This window comes from Acanthochromis polyacanthus, chromosome 3 (assembly GCF_021347895.1).
Source record: "Acanthochromis polyacanthus isolate Apoly-LR-REF ecotype Palm Island chromosome 3, KAUST_Apoly_ChrSc, whole genome shotgun sequence".
Classification (NCBI taxonomy): Eukaryota; Metazoa; Chordata; class Actinopteri; family Pomacentridae; genus Acanthochromis; species Acanthochromis polyacanthus.
The window spans coordinates 6,899,299-6,922,324 of NC_067115.1; the positions used below are offsets into that span (position 1 = coordinate 6,899,299).

At 38.7% G+C, this 23,026-nt stretch overlaps 1 protein-coding gene across 1 annotated transcript in view; it reads left to right on the plus strand.

Annotated features, from left to right (window-relative positions):
- The window catches only part of LOC110960156 (VPS10 domain-containing receptor SorCS1), a 226,310-nt gene that overhangs the window by 181,236 nt on the left and 22,048 nt on the right, over positions 1-23,026 (plus strand). The window contains 6 exon segments of the mRNA XM_051945295.1: positions 4,110-4,227; positions 7,055-7,188; positions 13,052-13,165; positions 18,451-18,622; positions 20,930-21,116; positions 22,278-22,411. Of these exon segments, the coding sequence (XP_051801255.1) occupies positions 4,110-4,227; positions 7,055-7,188; positions 13,052-13,165; positions 18,451-18,622; positions 20,930-21,116; positions 22,278-22,411 (859 nt within the window).

The window sequence follows — 23,026 nt, forward strand, 5'->3', positions numbered from 1 at the left end:
AGCCTGTGATTTCAGCTTTAGAAAATGCACAAAGTACTGCTGCATTTCTCTCTTTGTTGCTTTCTGTCACCACTGAGGCCACTGCCGTCTTGTTTGAAAATGTAGGAACTGTCACTGGACAAAAGCAGCTTGGGGCTTGGTGTTTTTAATAATGTTGACCTTGTAATGTAAAATGCCCAGAGATGAACTGCGTTGAGAATTGCCGCTATATAAATGGAATTCAATTGAAGTTTTTTTATTTTTTTTATTTGAGCAACCTTTTATTTAAGTTTCCTTTAAATCCACTTGGACCAGTTTGACCTCCCCTATCAGCAAGACATTTTTGCCCAGAGAACCACTACTTTTTCAGGCTGCACTCTACAGATAGTTATAATAATAACTCATAATAATAACTTTATCTGTATTTTTATGTATAGCAGAACTCATGCTGCAAGTGCAACTTAAATGCTTTGAATCAATAAAAGTAAGCGAATAAAATGAAAACATAAAAACAATGATTATAAAGCACAAGACAATAAAATACGAAAGTCCTTAATGAAAGTAATAAATAAGTTTGATCCTAGAAAATTACATGAAACTACATTAACATGAGTATAAAATGAGCAGTTTAAAGGTTTGTTTTGAAGCTGTTTACTGAGTCAGATGATCTGGAAAGCTGTTTGAAAGGTGAGAACGGATTTTAGTCTGAAGAACATTATAGAATGTTAGGGATCTAGAGGAAGAATACCTAACCAACAAATCTAGTCTAGTCTGAGATTTAAGAACTAAAAATGAATTCTGAATGGAACAAGGAGCCAGCGAAGAGCATTTAGGTTTAGTTTTGGTGTGAAAACGTGTCTTTTAAAGATTTCTAAAGATTCAATTCTTGAACTTCAGAAATATTCAAACCAGCCAACAGAAATGCCACGATTAAAGTCACAAAAATGACATTTCTGATGTTTGGTTTGAACTGCAGCAGACCCTTTTGTCCAGATCTAAATTGACTGAGTAGATATGTGCAGTTGAACCTAACAAAGAGGTCAGTGAGTGGAAATCCAAGCCTGATCTATTCAGCATTTCTGCCTGTTTTTCATGAATAAAGATGGCTTCTCTCGGTGATGGTCTACCCAACATCAGAACTGACTGTCTCCACATTATGATCACAGGAGATCAGTCGCTGTGGCAGCCGGCGATGGAGCGACTGTCCATTTGAAGATGATCAAAAACACGGCTGAGAAAACATTCGAGAAACTTTGGCTCAAAAATGCATTAAAAAGCTGGAAGAGCTGATTCGACCTGCCCTCAGAAAGCAGATTTATGAAGAGTCCCTTTTTTTTGTGTTCTTTCACATTTATTATTAGAATAGCCCAGAGCTGGAGAGCTCGCATATGGCATGACACAGCAGTCCTGCCTTATTGCGGCAGAGATTTAGGACTTTGGGACGTGCTACCAAAGGGTTTCCACAGCCATTATATCAATGTTTCGTGACACCTGCCATAAATGACAGACTGACAGTCGGCTGTGCAGTCGGCTCGGCAGGAGAGTGATAGGCCACAGCTGGAGAGCAGAAACCAAAGAGGCGAAAAGGAAAATGCACAGCGATAATTTCTTTTTGTGGAGGGATGTAAAGACGACGCAAGCAGGTCTGCCCTGAGTTCTCAGACACACCATTAGTTTTCATAAGAGCATCATGCACTGTTTTCATATCAATTTGTACTCATTTTTACAGTAAGTGCCTGTCATGGTCAGCTGCCTTGAGAGCTAATTGACAGATTGATTGTGATAAATATGTTGTGGTATGAATGGTGAGAGGGGTCAGTGCAGAGACACGCACACTCAATTTAGCCGGAGATGGAATATTCATCCAGTTAGTCTCATAACCTTGGATTGTGTTTTGTTTCTATCCTATAAAGAGCTATGGATATTCATTCTGATTAACTTGAGCGTCCAGAAGAAATCACTGCTTTTCAATAACGGCGGGAAAGATCAGGGTTCGTGTCGCAGGTTTCATATGCAGCGTTTTTGTATTCGCTCTGTATTGACGAATCCCATGTAGAGACCAGAACAATAACCGCAACAGCCAAAGTTGTCTTCAGAGCTGTTTCATTGCATGTCAGCCCTATTTTCTGTACAAAAGAGAATCATGTTGTATGTGGGGTGCATCTGAAAAACTCTACTTGCTGTGCGGAGATGAGTAAGTCAGCTGAGATCGGCCTTCGCTTTCAAGATTTCTGTCTAAATTCAATGCACAGCCTTTTTTTTTCACTTTGGAAAAAAAAAGTGCAACACTGTGATGTCTCCTTTTACATCTTGCTTCCATACACTGTATATAGAACGGGTAAACCTTCTAAAGCACAGTTTTGAAGCTCCAGCCACAATAATAACTTTAAGCCTTAATGCAATTTGAATTGGTGAGTTATAGAAGCATTTGCTCCCTTTACAGTTCTATAAATATGGAAGTCAGCTAAAGAGATGAAAAGAAAAATTGCGCTAGGCTTTAAATATGTGTATTTCTGCTGCAAAGGTAGACATTTTAACATGGTCTGTGGGGATTGGCTTGCTTTTGGAGCCAGCCTCAAGTGGACATTTGAGGCAATTTTTTGTTACTTACATTCATTTCTTTAGTTTCCTGCTTGTTTGTTTGAACTTTTCCCCCTCTGATGTGGTCGTTCAGAGCAGCTATTATCACCTTTGTCGTCTGAAATTGCAGTATTTATTGTAAGCATCTTGTTTTCAAGCGTAACACAGACTCTACTGCATGTAGCATTTTAGAGTTTGTCATTATTAAAAACAGCTCAGTAATTTCATACAACAGCTGGGCACTGTCATTTACAGCAAACACTATCTAAACAAAAGGAAATAGTGTATTTACAATGGGACTGTTTTCAACTGTGGTGTTCTAATGAGCATTTATGGCACCGGAACAGTGAATGTAGAATCACATCTCCACTTTCCTAGTGTGTTATATAGCTGTTTTTTGTTTTGTTTTTTTAGTGCAAACTTACAAACCCAAAAGTTCTTCTCTCCCATAGAAAACACTGTTTTTTACCTCCCTGAAGCGGCTTCTATCTGTGTTACCATATAACACATTTGTATAGTGCTGACTAGCAGCTAGTTTGGCCCTCAAACAAAGAAGAAGCGACATTAATTTCTCACTGGAGCTGTTTCTGCCAGAGTTATTCTGCTTTACTCAAAAATCTGTTGTTAGAGAACGTATAAGATGCAACCTCCGGAGCTGAAAAAAGAAGCCTGCAGTTCCTTAAGTATCCACTAGAGGCTGGATTCAAAAGTGAGTCAATTACCATAGGCCTCCATGTTAAAATTGTCCGCTTCATGGCAGAAATGAACATGTTTTAAGCCTGGTATAGAAAACAGTTTGGTCTCTATTGCTTGTTTTCCTGTTTATGACACTTTGCAGGTGAGGCATTTTTTTATAGAATATGCAAATTTAAATAGTTTCAAGGCTAAAAAATTTGCAAGAAAGCGCCATTTGGAGCTTCAAAAACCTCCTTTCGGAACACTTACTGGTGACACCGCAGAGTTTTTCATCTTCATATACAGTTAATGGGGACGTAGCCAACATTACCTGACCAGTCAGAACAGACTGGGCTTTTCAGGAGGGAGAGAAAGAGACGGGAGTGTTTCAGGCAGACAAAGAGCTGCGGCAATGTGCAACATCAGACGAAGAATGTGCTTTTGAACATCAAAACAAGTAAAACATATTGCAGTAGACCCCAAAAACACAATAGTGAACCTGTAAATGTGCAGAATATGGGCTCCATAACTAAACAGGAGGGAATCAATACACATTTGGTGTTTTAATGAGCATTCATGGCGGCAGAGCTGTGACCGTAGGATCAACTGAAATAGAATGCCGTGCCCTTGTTCATGCTAATGATGGAACATGTCACTCAGTGCCACTCGGATGTGTTTTTAATCATTTCTAGACTAAAACATATCAGACAGCGCCTTTTAGCTGGATCGTTTCTTTCAGATCTTTTTAAGGGATTTGCTCACAGCACAAAGAGTTTCTAACGTCACCGTCTTCGTCCTTTAATACCGTCTCAGCTCTGTTGTCTCCAACATGTTTTTATGTGTAACGAGCAGAGGCACGAATGGCTATTTTCCAGGATATTCGGCCACGTCAGCCATCGCTCTGAGTGGCAGCTGGTGAAAATAGACTTCAGGTCCATCTTCAACAGGAGGTGCACCGAGGCGGATTATCAGACGTGGCACCTACACAACCAGGTACAGTCCATGCCAGCACACAAATAAAGAATAGACTTGTTTATCACACGTTCTAAAAACGTTCTGGCCACTTCCAGATTTGAGTCACATATAGAAGCAAATTTTAAACTCAATGCTTGACAGTTAATATACTTCCAGTGTATTCTGACTTTTTTTTAAAAATCAAATTAGCATGAATGCTAGCCTAGCCGCGCTAGACGACCCACGGCAACGAATTTAATTCTCTGCCAGGGAGGGTCTAGTTACCCTCCATAAGGCTCAAGGCTGGATGCTCCTAAAACTGGCCGGACCAATCACCATGAAGTGTAGAGTCAGAAGGCGGGGGTAACTAAGTGACGACAGAGGCGCGACGATTCTGACAGAAACAACCGGCGCACAATAAACAGTTATCTTTTGACTCGGCTTTGGCCACAGCCCTTAAAGATTTGAAGCTAAAATTCAACTTGAAAGATAAACAAAGGACGGCACTGAAGTGTTTCATTGAGAAGAAAGACGTATTTGGACTTATGCCGACAGGATATGGCAAATCCTTAATATACCGGTTGGCTCCGCTGGTTGGGAAGCTAATGGGACTTAGCCACAATCCGCCGGCGCTCTAGGAACTACGTCAGCCTATTCATTGCGTTGATTGGTTATATACCTACCCAATTGCTGCAGAGGGATTTGAAAGACAACCTTTTAGCCCGCCTCCCTCCCTGTCGAGCGGTCCTAGACCCTTGTGTCTTCAGAACATGGGTCTAGCACGGCTAGGCTACATGAATGCAAGTGCTGCATCACAGTGTTCAGGACATTTTGGATGTTTATTTTTTAAACTTTGATAATTGATTTTTATCTAGAAAATGCTGCTCCTCAAAAAAATGCTTCATTATAAGGTTTTTAATTGAATACAAATGTAATAACCTCCGTCTCCTCATCAGACCCCCGAGTGGTTGTTTCACATCTGCTTCAGTCACATCTGGCTGCTTAACCTCAAGTGTGAAGTGAAAGTTGAAATAAATCAGATCACATTTCACATCAGGATATATATAGCATGATCAACAAGCACCTACTCATGACTTTTTTGGGACGTTCCAGTGAGAAATGTTATTTACCAGAACTCCATGTAATATAAAGGCTGTAGGTTCAAGGCCTCTTGGACTTTTGCCCAGAAGACCCTTGAAATCTTCAATCTGAAATTACTGAGAGCTTCAGAGCTGCATAAATTTAGCAGAGTCCAGAACTTCTTCATCATTCAGTCTAGCATTGAGATGCAGCTGATGTATTTAAAACTCTAAAGCTGTTTCTGGGAGTATTTTGCTTTTTTTTAGTAACTGTGGGCTTGTTTTTCATTGCAATAAAAAGTCCTGCACCTCTATGGAGACAGTACAATCATGAAGAAGCAGAGAGAACTCAGAAGGGCATTCTGTGCAAAGATAGAAAAACAGAAATCATAAATAAAAGAAAAAAGATAATGAATTTATTCCTTTTTTTGAGCTGGAATCAACATGTCCAACATTTTTCCAAGTGCCCACAAATGTTGCCAGTACTGGAAAAAACGGTGGCTCCACATACTACAGCTGTTGACACATCAGCTATAGAAAGATGTTTCACCATGCTGAATGTATCTTCCAACCACTTGCTCCTCTGTGAACCAGATCGAACCTGCCGGTAGATATTGGGGAGAGGCCTGATTGACACAAATGTGGTTGTCTTTCGAAATATATCTCTATACGCGATCATGCAAAATCAACCACAACATTGAAGCATTTAATTGTGTTCTAGCACATTGGGGTCAGAGGGTTAAATGCAGTATTCTTAGCTTATCAACTCACTTCCTGTGTATTGCATAAACAAAAGCCCTGAAGGGGATTGAAGTTTTAAATTTATGAGCTATTATGTCCGATTGAGATGTCAAATTGTCCATGAGAAGTTAAAATTTCGGAAAAGTCTACACTGCCTCTTAAAGTTTGGCTGATACAGAGATGAAAACCCCTCAGCTGACCGTCTCAGCCTGGACATCTCTGCAGACTGTCCAACATTTCCCCTGTCAAGCTCCGCCTTCCTGCATACATTAAAACCTCCAACCTGTCCAGACCCGAAGCCCAGCCAGAGACTCTCACGCATTCCTTTATTCACGGCCCGCTTCTGTAATTACTTTGGACGCCCATATGCTCAGAGCAGGCTAATGATCAAAACATATAGCATGGAAGATGACAAGAGTCCGAGGCAATTACGGCGCTAAACTGCCTAAATGTGGAGGCAGGGGGAGTCGGCTGCAGAAATAAACACAAAACAGAGGACGACAACAGGAGTCTGTCTGTGGCTGCAGCTGGATTTTTTAAGCATCTCACTACTGACACCTAATGCACAAAGACAGAATGTTCTGGTAATAAAATAAATAAATAAATAAAAGCAGAGCAGCGATGTGGGATGAAGGATGCAGGGAAACAAGCTGCTGATATCTTCTCATCTTTTTCTGAACTCCAGCACATTTTATATTCACTTCCCACTCGGCTAAAAATGGATCGGATGCTGGCAGCTTTTTGCGACTGAAGCAGCTTCTCCATATCACAAAAAAAAAAAAAAAAAAAACAAGAAGAAAACTCCCTAAAACAGAACTCAGGCAGCAGCACATCCTACAGTGTGACACTTGCAGGAACAGTTGCTGAGTTTAGCAGCACCACACAGCACGAGCCGTGAATATTCAGCCAAGCAAAGCCAGGTGGCACACATGGCTGCTTGTATCGTGTGCATTATTTATGGCGGCAAGTGTTAAAAAAGCAGCTCGTTTTTTTTAAAGCTATGCCTTTCCTTTTCTCGGCTCTGTGTTTCGAACCTGGGCCTGCAGGGTGAGCCGTGCCTCATGGGAATCAAACGGATCTACAGGAAGCTGAAGCCAACGTCCAGGTGCGTTATGGGAAAGACGTACTTGGTGACGATGACTTCGGGCCCCTGCGACTGCACAGAGGCCGACTTTGAATGGTTAGTAGTCTTCATTTTACTTATTTTTTGCATTTAGTCTCACTTGCATTTGTTTGTATGATCACTGAAAGAAAATTCCACCACATTTTACAATTTATGGTTGTGGGTTTTTTTTGTTGTTGTTGTTTACACATGGGGAAAAAAAGAAAAAAATTGAATATGGAAAACTGAGTTGAAAGCTGTCCAATACAGCATGGACTGAATGTATGAATGCATGAATCATAGGTGGAAGATATACAGCTTTCCCAGTTTTACATGATAGAAACTGTATTTTAACAGATTCAAAATTTCTTTAAAGTGTTATACAGTAATAAAATATTAATTCAACCTTTTTATATGAAAACTTCTGCAATGATGCACAATATCTTTTTCTGCAACAGTTGATGATAGAATTGACTTTGTGTAGTTCAAAATACAAGCTAATGCAGCTGAGACACCCAAAAAATCCAAATGAAAGAAAAAAAAACATTAAAAAATATAATCATTTTCTATATTTCATTCTTCTTTTTACTGTCTTTCTCTTTTTTAAAACTCATTTCACATGAGATCTTGTGCATTTTGGGATGGCTTTTTAATGTTTCATGAAGGACATTTAGCTTTTTTTAAAAAAAAAAAAAGACGTGTAGAATAAAGTTATTGCTACAGAATAATGAAATTTTAAGCTTAGACTTTGATAATTTTACTGATAGAACCCATCATTACAGAAGAAAATCCAACATATTTTCTGTTTTTACATTTTTTTGCTCTAATAAATGGTGTGATTCTGTTTTTTTGTTGTTTTGTTTTGTTGTTTGTTTTAAAGATAACAACCTTTTAAAATGTTTCAGTGGGTTTGGGGGGTCTTATGCTTAATCATAAAACACGTACAGGCTTAGGGTTAGGGGAAGGCCTCATAAAGGGTTAAAGAAATCACCAGAAAATGATGAAAAACACCAATGAAACTATTATATTTGTGTTTGACTTCTCTTTCATGTCTATGAATATATAATTTGAATCAGTTCAGTTTCAAACTATTGTTAGAATCCATATTTCTTATTGTTAAACTGTACAAAACCTACTCTAAATATTATTCTAATGCAAATAATAGACTGATCTTTTGTGGAAAATATAGTTTCTGCTTTGTTTTTCCTGCACAATAATTCCCTGGATTTGGAATATTCCTGCTGAGATTGAAATGAATTTGAGTCTTTACAATGAAACAAAAGCCAATATATATATATATGCAAACAATAAAATCCATAAATTACCAAATGACCAGAAGGCCACTATCTGCTGATCTAATATCAGTAACATTAACAACAACCTCAGGAATCTGCAAAATCTGCAAATTGCATCCTTGACTTCAGTTCTTTCCGTCGGTTTCCTGTGATAACTCTGCACTTCTTAGAACTCGAGTGCAGTACACAGTTTGTGTAATCCTGCATTCCTGATCTTCTGCACTTTGAATTGTGTTTGTAGTTCTCAGGATTATTCCCAAACATTCTGGGTACGATGAAAATATCACTGAGACGAGGTTCAGGTTAAAGGAACGGGAAAAAAACATTATGCATCTGTATGTTATTGTATTTATACTGTATAACATCATTCTGTATAATCAGTAGGTCCATTATTGTTGCACATATAGGCTAAATATCCTTCATAATGCATTAAAAGCCTAAAAGTACACATTATGTCATGCAGAAGAATGAGAAATGTATTAGAAATTTGGAAAATTAACGGGCTTTTTGTTGTTTTTTAGATTTAGTCTATTATTTGACATGATTTTTGCTCCAATTTTTATTTACTCATTTATTTATGTCTTTTACACATATAATTAATTCCTGCAATAATGGACCCAGCTGCAGTTTTAAACAATTAAAACAATGTAGTTTTTTTTTTTTTTTAAAGAGTTGAATATGATAAATTAAGCTGAATGTTGTTCAGTATTGACTCAATACATGAACCTTGGCTTTAGGACATTAAATCATCTGCTTTACATTAATAAAAAAAAATGATTCAGACAGATTAAAAATGCTGATAGACATTATGATAATATGATAATGAAACATTAATATAACATTTTTATTGTGAAGATTTTCAGAATTATACACAGTGACTTTTTCTGCTACAGTTTATGGTGTAAATATGCTTATTTATGTAAAGAAAAACATGAAAATCAGGCATCGGGAGATATTTTGAAATTAAAATAGAATGCAATAAATTGCAAAAAAAAACAAGTAATATTTTTGCTTAAAAAAATCCTATGAAATAATGGAAAATAACCCTCTCATCAAAAGCACACTCATTTTCTATGATTATAATACTTTTTCCCTCCATAAATTTTACATAAGAACGTGTGTTTTTATGCTTTGTAATGTTTCATGAAGAGTATTTGGCCTACATGTGCAAAAACAATGAACATGTCAAAGATCTGTAATCATAACACACATTATACATACAGGGACAGAAAAACAGATTAGTATGATCAGTTCCGTTTGCTTTCCCTCTGCAAGATTGCTAAAGCAAAATTCCACCATACTTTACATAGCAAAGTCTATTTACCGATGTGTTATTAAGCACTTTCCCTGTAGTTTTTCTTTGTTGTTCTTGTCACATTTTTCCTCAACATCTGCTCATTTTCACTATAATTTAATGTCCTGCACCTCTATGGAAAAAGAACAACCATGAAGAAGGAGAGAGAACTGAGAAATGTCTTCTGTGCTGTATGACATAGTTGCAATAACAGAAATTATTTTTTTAAAAATGAAATTGACTGTATTAATTCATTTATGTTACAAAAATAGCAAAAGTGCAAAACCTGGAATCCAAGTGTCTCCAGGTGTTACTATTACTAGAAAAAAAAGAGGCTCAACACACTATTTACATATTTAAAACCTGCACAAACTCTGCAGTTTTCCCACTACTCTGGCAATCAACACCCACAAAGATGCTTCACCATGCTGAATGTGTCTTCCAACAACCCGCATGTCATTAGCTACGTTTCCATTACCCTTAGATATGCGCAAAATGTAAATGGTGCAATAAAAAACTGGTAATGGAAACACCTGAATTTCGAAAAAGGACTAAAATATCGCAAAAAGGTGAGGTGGTTTTTCAGACGTTTCAATATTGAAAAATATCGCAAAAGCGCAATGGAAACACTTTTTCCGCAATTATACGTCACCGGACGTGACGTACCTGGTCACATGACCAGTTCTCTCGGAGTAAACATGGCGCGGTACGTGTGGACAGAAGAGGAGACCGAGACTTTTCTTGCCATTGTTCTTGAGAAAAACATCACTGCCATACTAGACAGCAAACAGCAGAGGAATGCGGAGTGTTATAAGGAGATAGAAACTGGTTTTGGGCATCCATCTTCCTGCAGTGAAATCTCGCGGGATGATATTTTACGAGAGTTACGATGCTGCTGCCCAGAACAACCTTCAATGGAAACACGTTCAAAGCGCAAATATACTTTGTCGAAATTTTAGAAATATCACTTTTATTTTGCGAAAAACTGTAATGGAAACCCAGCTATTGTTGAGCCATGCTTTATTTATTTTATTGATGTTTAGAGTTTGCTGTCTCCTCTTTGCTCTGTGAGAATTGTAGAAAGATGCGTCATGCTGAATGTATCCTCCAACAACTTTCTCTTCAGTGTACTTTGCTCATACACTCATGCTGCATTTATTTTATTATTTATTTTATGGGTAGAGTACTTTATTGATCCTGTAATGGAAATTGCAGTGTTGCAGCAGTAATTACTTATCACAAAACATACATGGGAAACACAAATTTGAACATTTTTACACTAAACAATCACTTTAAAGTGAAATAAAATTTGAAAATAAAAGAATATAGAAAGAGAAGAGAAGGTCACAGTAAAAAATAAATCTTGTCTTTGTTCGACATTTTTTGTTCGAGCAGAGACTAATTGTCAAACAAGACGTTGCTCACATGTTTGGCACAGAACCGTGGTCTTATCAGATGTAGAAATACATCTGCAATATGTCGAAACTGGGTTTAAGTGAGGGATTAAAAGATAAGAGATCACCGTCAAGGATAGCATCCTCCAGATTATAATTGCAGAGCAGCTTCTCCTGGTGGCTGCTGCTAAAAGGAAACCAGTCAGCTGTGTGTTTTCACTTCCACACATCCGATTGATTCCACCTGAACGTTCGCCATCAGTCACCGCCCCAAGGACAAAGAAGGAATGACAATTCATGGCGGCTTTTGTAGCTGCTACTCTTTATGTTACGGCTGCGGTTGCAGAAAATGTTTTTACAGAAGAAAAAAAACCTGCTTTCTTTGAATTAGTGTTAATGCTTCTTTGGTCCCAGATCTGCAGGTCTCCTGAGTGAAGCAGCGCCTGGAAATAAGCTCCATCAGAACCATAAATCACCAAGCCTAATAGCTTTCATTAACAATCACAACACTTCTGCATCTGTGTGCATGTCGCGCTAATTGGGGCAATTTGTCCCTATCATTTTGGGGACGCAGTGCTGCTCTGCCTTTTTAATTTGTAGCTTGTGTTTAAAAAAGAAGCAGAGAAAAGTCGCTGCAGCTGCTGTGAATTCGACACTGCAGTGACATTCAGTTTGCATGTTAAATTCATCTGACTAGAAAATTTCTGAAAAAATCTGGGTGTACCGATGCAGCAATATGTCCTGCTGTAATTATGCATGTATTTATATAAGTATATTTTGTTTTAAGAAGTCAACTGTTTCATTAACCCCGATCAGTACATTTTGACATGCTTGAGCTTTTACTTTGAAAGTGTGGTCTGGTATCAGTCAGCCAATCAGCTGTGAGTCACTGGCTGTCTGCAGTGAGCAGAGCAGAGAGGAACAGACAGGACAACTAAGGATTAGAGCCTGAAACCAAAAGTCACACATTAAAGTCCCTCAGCTTCTTTAAAAAGAACAGTGTCTGATTCTCTTGTTTTTGCAGATATAGTCAGTGTTGGCTTTGAAAGTTAGTTTTTCATCCAAGAAGGTGCCCAAGTACTTGTACTGGCTTACAATCTCCACAGCTTTACCTTTAATGAAAATGGGTTTTGGGACAGGTGGATTTAAAAAAAAAAAAAAAAAAGATCAGCATTTCTTAAGTTTTACTGACGTTTAGTTGTTAGCATGAATTGTTGCATCATTCAGTGAAATTGTTCACCGCATGGCCGTGGCCTTCTTCCTGCTCCTGCAGGAGGCTGCCAATAACTGAATCATCTGTAAATTTTACAATGAACCTTGAATCATCTGTATTGCCAGTTGTTCATGTACAACACAAAGGTAAAGGTGACAAGACACACCCTTGGGGTGAGCCTGTAGAGCCACTGACACGAGTTCTTTGTGACCTCTTAGTCAGGAAGTCGATCAGCCAACATATAGTTCCAAAGTCAGAGCCAGGTATTTCAGAGAGCCTCTTAGCTTAAATATAAGGCTGCAGACAGTTAAAAGCAGATGAAAAATCAAGAAAACATAAACGAGCATAAGTCCTCATTCCTTCCAAGAGTCCAACCACCAGATTGAGCAAAGTTACTGCAGAATCCTCCACATCTTCATGCTGCTAAGTGAATTGGAGAAGGTCAGTGACTCTCTGTGTCATCAACACAATGCTCTGCTTCATGATTTGTTCAAATCCTTTCATTACTAAGGAAGTCAGTGGCACTGGTCAATAATCATTCAATGTTTTTGGCATGATTATCAACCAGTGGCACTGACTTCCTTAGTAATGACAAGGAGCCTGAATGCTTACCTAGTAGGAATCTTCACAAGGCCCAGCTCAGAATATTTTACATGTGAGTGATCAGGTGTTACACTCATAATAATGTCATGTTTCCTCAGTGGTTCCTGCTTTAAAAACTGTGTCTGTTTGTGCATGTTTGCAGTGATTATGGCTTCGAGAGACGTACCGATGGGAAGTGCACGCCGGCCTTCTGGTTCCATCCGTCATCCGTGTCCAGGAGCTGCACCACGGGGATGACTTTCCTCAACAGCACCGGGTAAACAGAACCAGCACACACAGAGAAATGAATGGAGCGTTTCAGCTCCATAGTTCAGGGTGCGTTAATTAGTTTCTCAGGGACGGCAGGCGCAGGAAAATGTGGGTTGAATGTTCAAATCTGTACTTTTAAAAACAATCATGAAGCAACAAGAATAAACCGGCTGCGATAAAAGGACCTGCTTTAGGTAAAAGTCGTGCCAAGAATTGAAAAAAAAAAAGGTATAAATGAGAAATTCAATATCAGGCTCGGTGCGAGAGCGTAGAAAGTGCTGTGGTGCTTTTTCCCAAAGGTCCTTGAAGTGCACAAACAAAAAGATGATGATTTGAAACACAGATGAAGATGATGTGAAATGACTGAGGTCACATTGTTAGCTGTTTAGCTTTCTGCATATAAAAAAATGTTTCCATTGTTGCCTGAGAAGAGGGAGTAAGACTGAGCTTTTAAATTAGTATTTTGTTTGGAAAGAACAGAATCATGTTTCCAGAAATGTAAATACGCCTTTATTCTAGTTCTGATTAACAGAGATATGCCAACTTCAGCCTTAGCTTGTCCAGAATTACAACTAGTTCGGCTGATAAAACCCTGTGACTGTAATTTATTCATTATTAGCCTGACTACTTTGGGTGTACAGCAAACTGAGTGTGAGACAAGACAACAAAAATTTCACCAATTTCTAATTTCAGAAATTTGATCAAGTTTGGGATGTTGCTGAAATTGGAAGTTTATTCCAAAACCAGAAATGTAAATGTCCTTTTTCCTAACTGTGTTTTTAAGTCATTTCTTATAAAATCAACCAAATCTGACAAAGCTGACCTCAGAATCAGCTGATTCCTTACCTATAGTAACACCAGTATATTTAATGAAGCCCTGCATCGTTTTACCTTCATGCTGTGAAGATGTTCATAGTTACAGGCCCTTGAAGTACATTTTGACGGTTTTTCATGGACTTTTTCCATCTGTTAAAAACTGCAACTAAATCAGTTTTACAGCCACTCCAGCTGTTAGAGTCTAAAGACTAAGTTAGTTTTTGTTAATTTTTTCATGAACCAACTTTGACTAATCTTTTTTTAACAAAAGTGCATTTTGGGTAAACTTTCAGGGCTCATGTCAGCATGTGTGAAAGGTGGTTGGTCAGAGCATCCATCCATTCTCTATACACCGCTTTATCCTCACTAGGGTCACAGGGGGTGCTGGAGTCTATCCCAGCTGACTCGGGCGAAGGCAGGGGACACCCTGGACAGGTCGCCAGTCTGTCACAGGGCTACATACATAGACGATCACACTCACACCTGCAGAATAGTCAATTAACCTCAGCATATTTTTGGACTGTGGGAGGAAGCCGGAGTGCCCGGAAGAAACCCACGCATGCACAGGGAGAACATGCAAACTCCAAGCAGAAAGATCCCACCCCGGGATTTGAACCGTGGATCTTCTTGCTGCAAGGCGAAAGCGCTAACCACTACGCCGCTGATCAGCCCTTGGTCAGAACAAATTCTAGCAAATGACATGTCTCATTTTTACCTACATTTAATACCAGGATCATCTTCTAGACACAATTCGCCCTGCATCAAAACCCTTTTCTAATATTGGGGAAAAAAAATTAAATTTGAGATTCTACCACGAATATTCCTGCAAAAGACACATGTTGATACCAAGATTACACGTCATTACTGTTGTTCACAATCTGAGGATGGAAAGTGACCGACTTTAAAAACAAACTGTGAAAAACACGTCAACTCCAATGCTGTTTCTTCATTTCACAGTTGTAATCTGCAGTGCTATGCTGTATAGAAAATAGATTCACCACAGAGTGAATTGTATCTAGAAGACAATCCTGGTATCAAATGGCACCTTTCATTTGCTGTAACTTGTTCTGACTGACAACTTATCCATCCATCCATTATCTGTACACCGCTTAAACCGCATTAAGGTCACGGGGGGCTGGAGTCTATCCCAGCTGACTTAGAAGGCAAGATAGTCCAGCCTATCACTGGGCGACATGTACCAACAAACATTTACACTTATGGATAATTTAGAGTCATCAGTTTAACCTCAGCGTGTTTTTGGACTGTGGGAGGAAGCCAAAGAACCCGGAGAAAACCCACGCATGCACAGGGAGAACATGCAAACTCCATGCAGAAAGATCTCGGAAAGGCTGGGACGTGAACCAGGGATGTTCTAGCTGCAAGGTGAAAGTACAAACTACCGAACCGCTGTGCAGCCCTGACCACGTATCACAATGCTGATATGTGCCTCAAATGTTTACTCAGATGATGGTCAGAAAACCAAAACACATCCAGGGTACCAGTGATGGAACTGCTGCAGTTTTACTGTTCAAACAATGATACATCCCATAATACTGATGCTCAGATTTGGTTATTGGAAAAAATGAACATGAAGCAGATTGAGTCTTTAGACTGTGACACATGGAGTAGATGTAAGTTTGATTTGATTGTGGTTTTTAACAGAACTCAGAGGTGTTTTTTAGCCATGAAAATATCACGTTTATCTGCAGCTCTGGTGAAGTTATGAGGCTCAGAAATGATGGATAGGTTTTTAAAAGTGTGAAATTTAGCCTGACCTCTATGTACTCTGTGGGACTGTAGCTCAGATATTCATACTATGAAGCTAAAACTTCATTATATATACTGAAATTAGCCCAAACTCCACTCTATCTTTATATAGTAGATCATTGTTTGCTGCTTTATTAATGTAATATTTATGTTCACAATCTTGCAAACTCCCCAAGAGACGGTGTCAAGTCTTTGCAAATTCAGATCAGAACACAAACAATAAGTTTCTCATTTTTGGTTTGCAAAACTTTTAAAACAACTATCTGCTGCCAGCATGGACAGATTTTTTAAATAAACTGAACCGTTAAATGATTTGTTAGAATCATCCATTTATAGATTTTGCCTTTCTCTAATAAAAGTTTTGACATTTAAAGCTTAAATGAAGAGGCTGCACAGTGACTTAGTGGTTAGCATTTTCGCCTTGCAGCAAGAAGATCCCCGGTTCAAATCCCGGTCTGGGCCTGGGATCTTTCTGCATGGAGTTTGCATGTTCTCCCTGTGCATGCGTGGGTTTTCTCTGGGCACTCCGGCTTCCTCCCACAGTCCAAAAACATGCTGAGGTTAATTGATTATTCTAAAGTGCCTGTAGGTGTGAATGTGAGTGTGATTGTGTGTCTGTATATGTAGCCCTGTGACAGACTGGTGACCTGTCCAGGGTGTCCGCTGCCTTCACCTGACTCAGCTGGGATAGACTCCAGCACCCCTCGCGACCTTAATGAGGATAAAGCGGTGTATAGAGAATGGATGGAAAACTTAAATGCACATTTTGCAACAGTGATAACTCAGGAAATCTGTGTTTTTGGTGCAGAAATGTCAAAATTTGTGACTATCTATTTCTGCTGATAAACTCACTCCTTTTTGGCCTCATGTATTGTTCTTATTTTCACTGTGGTAACACTTCTAACACTGAATTCTAGAGGATGCATTAATGATAATCAAATCATGTTTTCCTTCACATTCAAGGAGGTTTTGCATCTCATTTTAATAGTATTTTTATGCCTGTAGCTGGTGATTTGTTTTGTTAGTTCTCCTCTAAACACAGTGTGAACAGTTGTGTTAATGGACTGAAAGGACCTTGTCTAATTTAAGATTTAAGAGAATCATTTATGAAAAAAACAAACACATTTTCTGACATTTTTAAATGCTTGGGAACTTTCTAAATGTTTGGCACTGTTAATTCAATCATCTGAAAATATTATATGATCTCAACTTGATGTTTATTCTGCCACACATAAGAGCTAAAGGTGGATGTTAAGTGTTTGATCAGGTTCTGTCCTCTTTAAGAGTCTGAGGGAGCCTTAACATGGCTCTTTGTTTCTCAACATTGGCATTCTCTCCACATTTCAGATTCCCTGTCAAAGGGCGCCCTGTTCATGTTCCCGTTTACGCCCCCTCACTGCTCACAAACAGAACTCCTGACACAAAGAGACCCAAACCTTTCTCATTTTAAACGATTTTTCTCACCTATGAGGAGAATGTAAACGAGGGAACAAACGGCAGACAGATCAGGATTTTGTGCTGCTGTTTTGTGCTAACTGTGTTTTCTTATAAAATCGTTGATTCATCTACAGTAACTTTAGTATATTTCAAGGAGTCATGCAAAGTTTTACCTACATACTATGAATAGTTTTAGAGATGACATATATAGAATTGGGTTAATTTCTTTTCACTTTTCTCACCATTTCTGAGCCTCAGAACTTCATCAGTACATCAGAGAGAAACAGGAAATTTTCAGGGCTGAAAAACATGTTTGAGTTCTGTTTTAAAACTGCAACCAAATAACTGTAAGAGACATGGAAATGACCAGATAAAGACACAAAAGCGCCACAAAAACATGCAAAATCCCCATAAAGAGAAGCTAAATTACTACAGAAAGATATATATCACCAAAAACGAAGGTGAAAGCACTGAAAACTCTGCAAAAGAGAACAAAAAAGTTAAACATCACCACAAGAATATGTAGAATTACTACAAAAAAAGAGACAATTCACTACAAAAAGATGAAAAAGCACAACAAAAAGATACAAAATTACTCCAGAAAGAGGTAAATCACCACCTAAATATGTAAAAACACAACAAAAACACAAAATGTCCACAAAGACAGATGAAATTACTGGCACAAAAAGCTTGAAAATCACTACAGAAGGACACACTACCACAAAAAGATGCTTAATTACTACAGGAAGACATAAATCATTTGAAAAAGATGCAACATAACCACAAAATCACTGCAAAACATCCAAAGTTGCCAGAAAATATGCAATATCCCTACAAAAAACATGAAATCTCCAAGAAACAATGTAAAAAAAAAACACAAAAAATTGCTACAAAAAGAGGTATGACTACCACAAAAAGACACAAAATCAGTACAAAAACTTGACAAAATTGTTGCAAAAAGAAGCAAAATTACCACAAAAAGATACAGAATCACCAAGGAAGAATTCAAAGTCAAAACAAAAACACACAAAATTAACACAACTAGAGTTGAAATTACTGCAAAAAGATGCAAAATTACTACAACATGCAAATTTACCATAAAGAAATGCAAAATTCACCAAAAACGATGCAAAATCACAACAAAAACACTAAAGTACCGCAAATAGAGATAAAGATTTTGCACTTTTTCAAACAAATACATCCAAATTGTGATGTATGACTGAGATCTCTCAGTCCAGGTTGTGTTTCTTAATGAGCTTTTTGTGCTTCCAGCTACAGAAAAGTGGTTTCGAATAACTGCACGGCTGGAGTGAGCTCCGAGTACACGGCCAGGAGGCAGCAGTGTCCCGTCCAGGCACCCAGAGGCCTCCACCTGGTCACCAGCGAGGGCACGCTCACGGCCACGCTGGGCGCCAACGTCACCTTCCTGGTGTTTCTGGAGGAGGTGAGCAGATTTTTAGTGCCATCATATTCACATTCTGAATCATTAGCAGCTTCATGGTTAAAATATACAAACACACAGTGACGCCTGAGCCTCCAGCTCCATCACACTTTAGGAAACTGGAGGGTTTCTATGGAGACAAAAGCTACAACCATTCAGACTCATCATTCGCTGTGTGGCTCTGCAGAGCAGAAAATCCTCACTGTGTAGTCTTTTCTGCTCTTTATGCAAAACAAGTGCTTGAAGAGGGGTTAGTCTGTGTAATTTCAGATAAAAGTGTGGCTCCATTGACTTATTTGTAATGCAGGATTTAAAGCTAAGTTCTGTAAAATATTTTGGCACAATTTTGAAAATTTCAAATTTATTCAGAGCTGGGAATGTTCATATGTTCACCCTCAAAACAACCTGATAAGCCATTTAGTTTAATATCTCCAGAAATCCCACAGCCATGAAATTTGTAGAGAACACAGACAGAGTGGTTTCCAGCAGATTTAAAAGATTGAATAGCTGCAGCAGAGGACAAATATTCCATTATCTGCCCTTGAAAAAAAGTGCAAAATCTTCGAGCAAGAGTCTGTCTTGTCCCCCCAGAAAGTTCCTATAAGTGTAAATATGTATGGATGTATCCATATTTTCTCCTAAAATAAAGTCCTTGGTCGAAATTTCACCAACTTCTGTGGCCTCTAACATCAATAGAATTTGATATATGGCAAGTATGAAAAGGAAAGGTTGCAATGTTTTCCTACTTTGTCTTGAAACCTGTCTATAAAAACCCAAATTTGTCAAAAATGACACAAAATTGCCTTATATTTAGATTTATATGACTTTAAAATTGCAGATAAAAGTTAGTAAAATTGTTTTAAAAAAACTCAAAATGTTAATAAATTCCTTAAAATTTGTCCAAAATGGCTCTAGACTTATCTAAAATTACTGCAAATTGTCAGAGATGTCAATAATAATAAACACTGGCTCCTTAAAATGCAAAAACATGCAACATTTTCAAACAAGGGTGGTCTTGTGGTCCCCAAAAGTTTCTGTAAGTTTATATATGTGGATGTATCCATATTTCATACTAAAATACAGTCTTTGGTCAACATCTTACCAACCTTTGAGGCCTCTGATGTCCGTAGAATGTGATCGCTCATGGTATAGTTGTTTCCATGTTGGCTTCATGTTGAAGGGCGCTTTAATTTGGCTGCAAAAACTTTACTTTCTTTACTTTCAACACCCTTCTCTTTTGCATTATTTTCTTTTGTTGCTCAGCAAAAAGACAAAAGTGAAGCAGCTTGTAACTTTGCTCATTTAACAACAATATAAAGGCTGGTATTCACACCCGTTTTTTTTTCTCTCCTATCAATGAGTCCACATCACCATTTTTTTAAAACGGCAAAAACTAGAACCTTGTCTTGCTATACCTGGCACACATCAAGTCCTACTGATGTTAGAGGCCTCAAAAGTTGGTGAAATGTCAACCAAAGACTGTATTTTAGTAGGAAATATGGACATACACATCTATATGTATACTTACAGGAGCTTTCTGGGGCCACAGTAGGATCCTACTTGGAAGATGTTGCATGTTTTCTTTTGGGGGGGTCCATTTTCAAGATCCAGTAACTGTTGCAGTCATTCAATCATTTGGCTCTGCTGGAAAAAAAATACTGCATATGTCTCACCAAATTTCATGTCTTCAGTGTCTTCATATTTCTGGTGATACTGAACTCTTAAAATGTTTTCTCAGATGTTTTCTGAGGGTAAAAATACACAAATTTAGAGGCCTGAAAGCACCAGAAATGATCAAGATGCAGCTGAAAGATTTTAAATAACCCCGTTTAGGGTCTCAAAAACTAAATCTGAGGTGTTACAGCAACATAATTTTCTGACTCACCCACAGATCTGTGTTTATTATTCTTCATGATTAAGAAAGGAACACTAAAACATTTTACAGAACTTAGTTTTTTATCTCAATAAACACATTTATGATAGCTGAACAAATGTGAAGATGTTATAGCAACGTATTTCCTGAATTTTGTTAGAACTGACAGAAACTAAATTCCATAGTGGTGTACAAAATAAGAGTAATTTAAAAAAAAAATCCAATTAGAAACATGTACTTTTTACGGTGGACACACCTACATGTCTGTTCAGTAACTTTTTAGTTTAGTGATTCTAACGGTAACTAAGGCCTTTATTATTACAGAGAAAGTGTCCAAAGTTACCAAAAACTCTTTTGCTCCAATTCTTCTGGAGCAATCAAAGGTACCGGAGCTGATAAAGAGCTGCAGGTTTCTTTAAAATGTGTTTTCTGTGCAGGGCGATGGTGCGAGGACCAGTATCACCCTGGACTTTGGCGACGGCCACGCTCTGACTTATTCCAATGTAAGCTCCATCGAGGATGGCATCAAGCACATCTACAAAGCCGTGGGGATCTACCGGGTGACGGCCACCGGGGAGAACAGCCTCGGCTCGGAGACCGCCACGCTCTACCTGCACGTCACCTGTGAGATAACGCACCTGCGCATTTTTTTTTTTTTTTAGATAGAAGCTCCTGCAATTTTCCTACTTCCTGCTTTTTTTTTTTTTTATCTCATTCGGAGGAATCGCTGCTGTCAGCCTCTACACAGCCGCTCCCCTCCCCAAAACCAAACAAACAGCCGAGATAGAACAAATCCCATTACGCTTCCAATCCAGTCAGCTTATGCCGGGTAGCCGCTGCAGGGCTGACCACCCCCGGTGAATTCAGGAGGTGACAGATGTAACGGAACTGACTTATTGATCAGGGACCGGCGCTGCCTCCACCGATCTGTCAATCCGATGTGCCAGACGTACAAATAGAGTCACCGCAGGCTCAGGAGTGCCCAGCATGAAAAATAACTCACAGATGGCAGCCAGTGTTCCCAACGCAGCCGAGAAATCTGAACAAACTCAACCTCCTTGCCCCAGAAATTTTCTATTTTCACATCTAAAGACAACCTGACAAGGCATTTCAAAGGTTCCCTATCTCCAGAAATTTAACTCCTGTAGCCATGAAATTTGGTGAGGATTGTTTCTAGCAGATTTTTAAGATTGAACAGTGGCAGCAGAGTCCAGTTTTGTTTGTATTATGTGGCCTTGAAATTGAGAGAAGTGCAAATTTTCAAACAAGTGGTCTTTTGTTGCCAGAAAGCTCCAATAAATACATATAGATGTATCCATAATTTTACTAAAATATAGTCTTTGGTTTTCATTTTACCAGCTTTTGAGGTCTCTAACATCAGTAAAATTTCACATTTGGAAAGAATGGGGAAAAAAAGGTTGTAGTTTTTTGTTACTTTGGCTCGAAGCCTGTCTAGAATGACCCAAAGTTTGTCTAAAATGACTCAGAATTGCCTTATATAAATGTAAAACTTAAGGAAAAGTTCATAAAATGGTTCAAACTTAATGGTAGGAGACACAATCTGGTGTGTATGGGGGTCTATATGTTGTTATTATGTGTGCAAAGTTGCAAGTTTCTTCCAGAAAAGAGCGAATAAAGAGAAATCTGAACAAACTCACCCTCCCATCGCACCTATAAACCCGCTCTCCCTGCTTTTTTTTCCTCTATTTGGACCAGTAAAGTTGCTGTTTCCTTCGTTTTCAGTGCAGGGAGTTCACTGTGTGATGTATCTGTGTGTCTGAGTAGGTCAGCTGGAGTATATCCATCTCTCAGCTCCCTTTGTGGCGGTGAGGAATAAGGAAGTGAACCTGACGGCTGTTCTGTGGCCCAGCCAAGTGGGAACGGTCACCTACATCTGGTGGATTGGAAATAACACCGAGGTACTGTGAACACTCTGAGCTTCCTTTGCAATTAAGTAGGTTGCTGAGTCTCCTGCTCCAAAATGAGAGAATCATTACTTTGTCGAGCTATATTTGTTCATCCAGGTTGCAAAAATGGCGCCTCTGTTAATCAGCTTGGACACGGCGTGCTGACGTAGCGATAGCCCTTCATTCAAGGCTACTTCTGCAAATGCAGAGCTGATCGATCCCAGAATTAAAGGGTCACAAAAGATGCATTTTTGTAATAATCCTCTTATCTGGCCATGCAGATACAGCAGCTCTAGCTGTAGGTGCACAGATTTTCAGATATATCCCTTTGAAAACAGAAAACGCTGCAGTTCTGAATCAGTGTTGTGCAAGTGTTTTAGAAAATGCAACCCATTAGTCATGTTCATGCACCTAAAAACTAATTACGTTTCTTTACTAGTTACCCAGCAGCAGAAAGAATACGCTACGTGTTTGCACAAATGTATCCAGCAGACTGTGCAGTCATTAGCAATATGCTAGTGAAACATTTCTGTGTGTGGCTCAGTGCTGCGACCAGAGAAGGATTATGAAGGGAAAATCCAGGTTTATTTCTGGTTGTATGGGATTTTAAGATGGTTATGTTCCAAA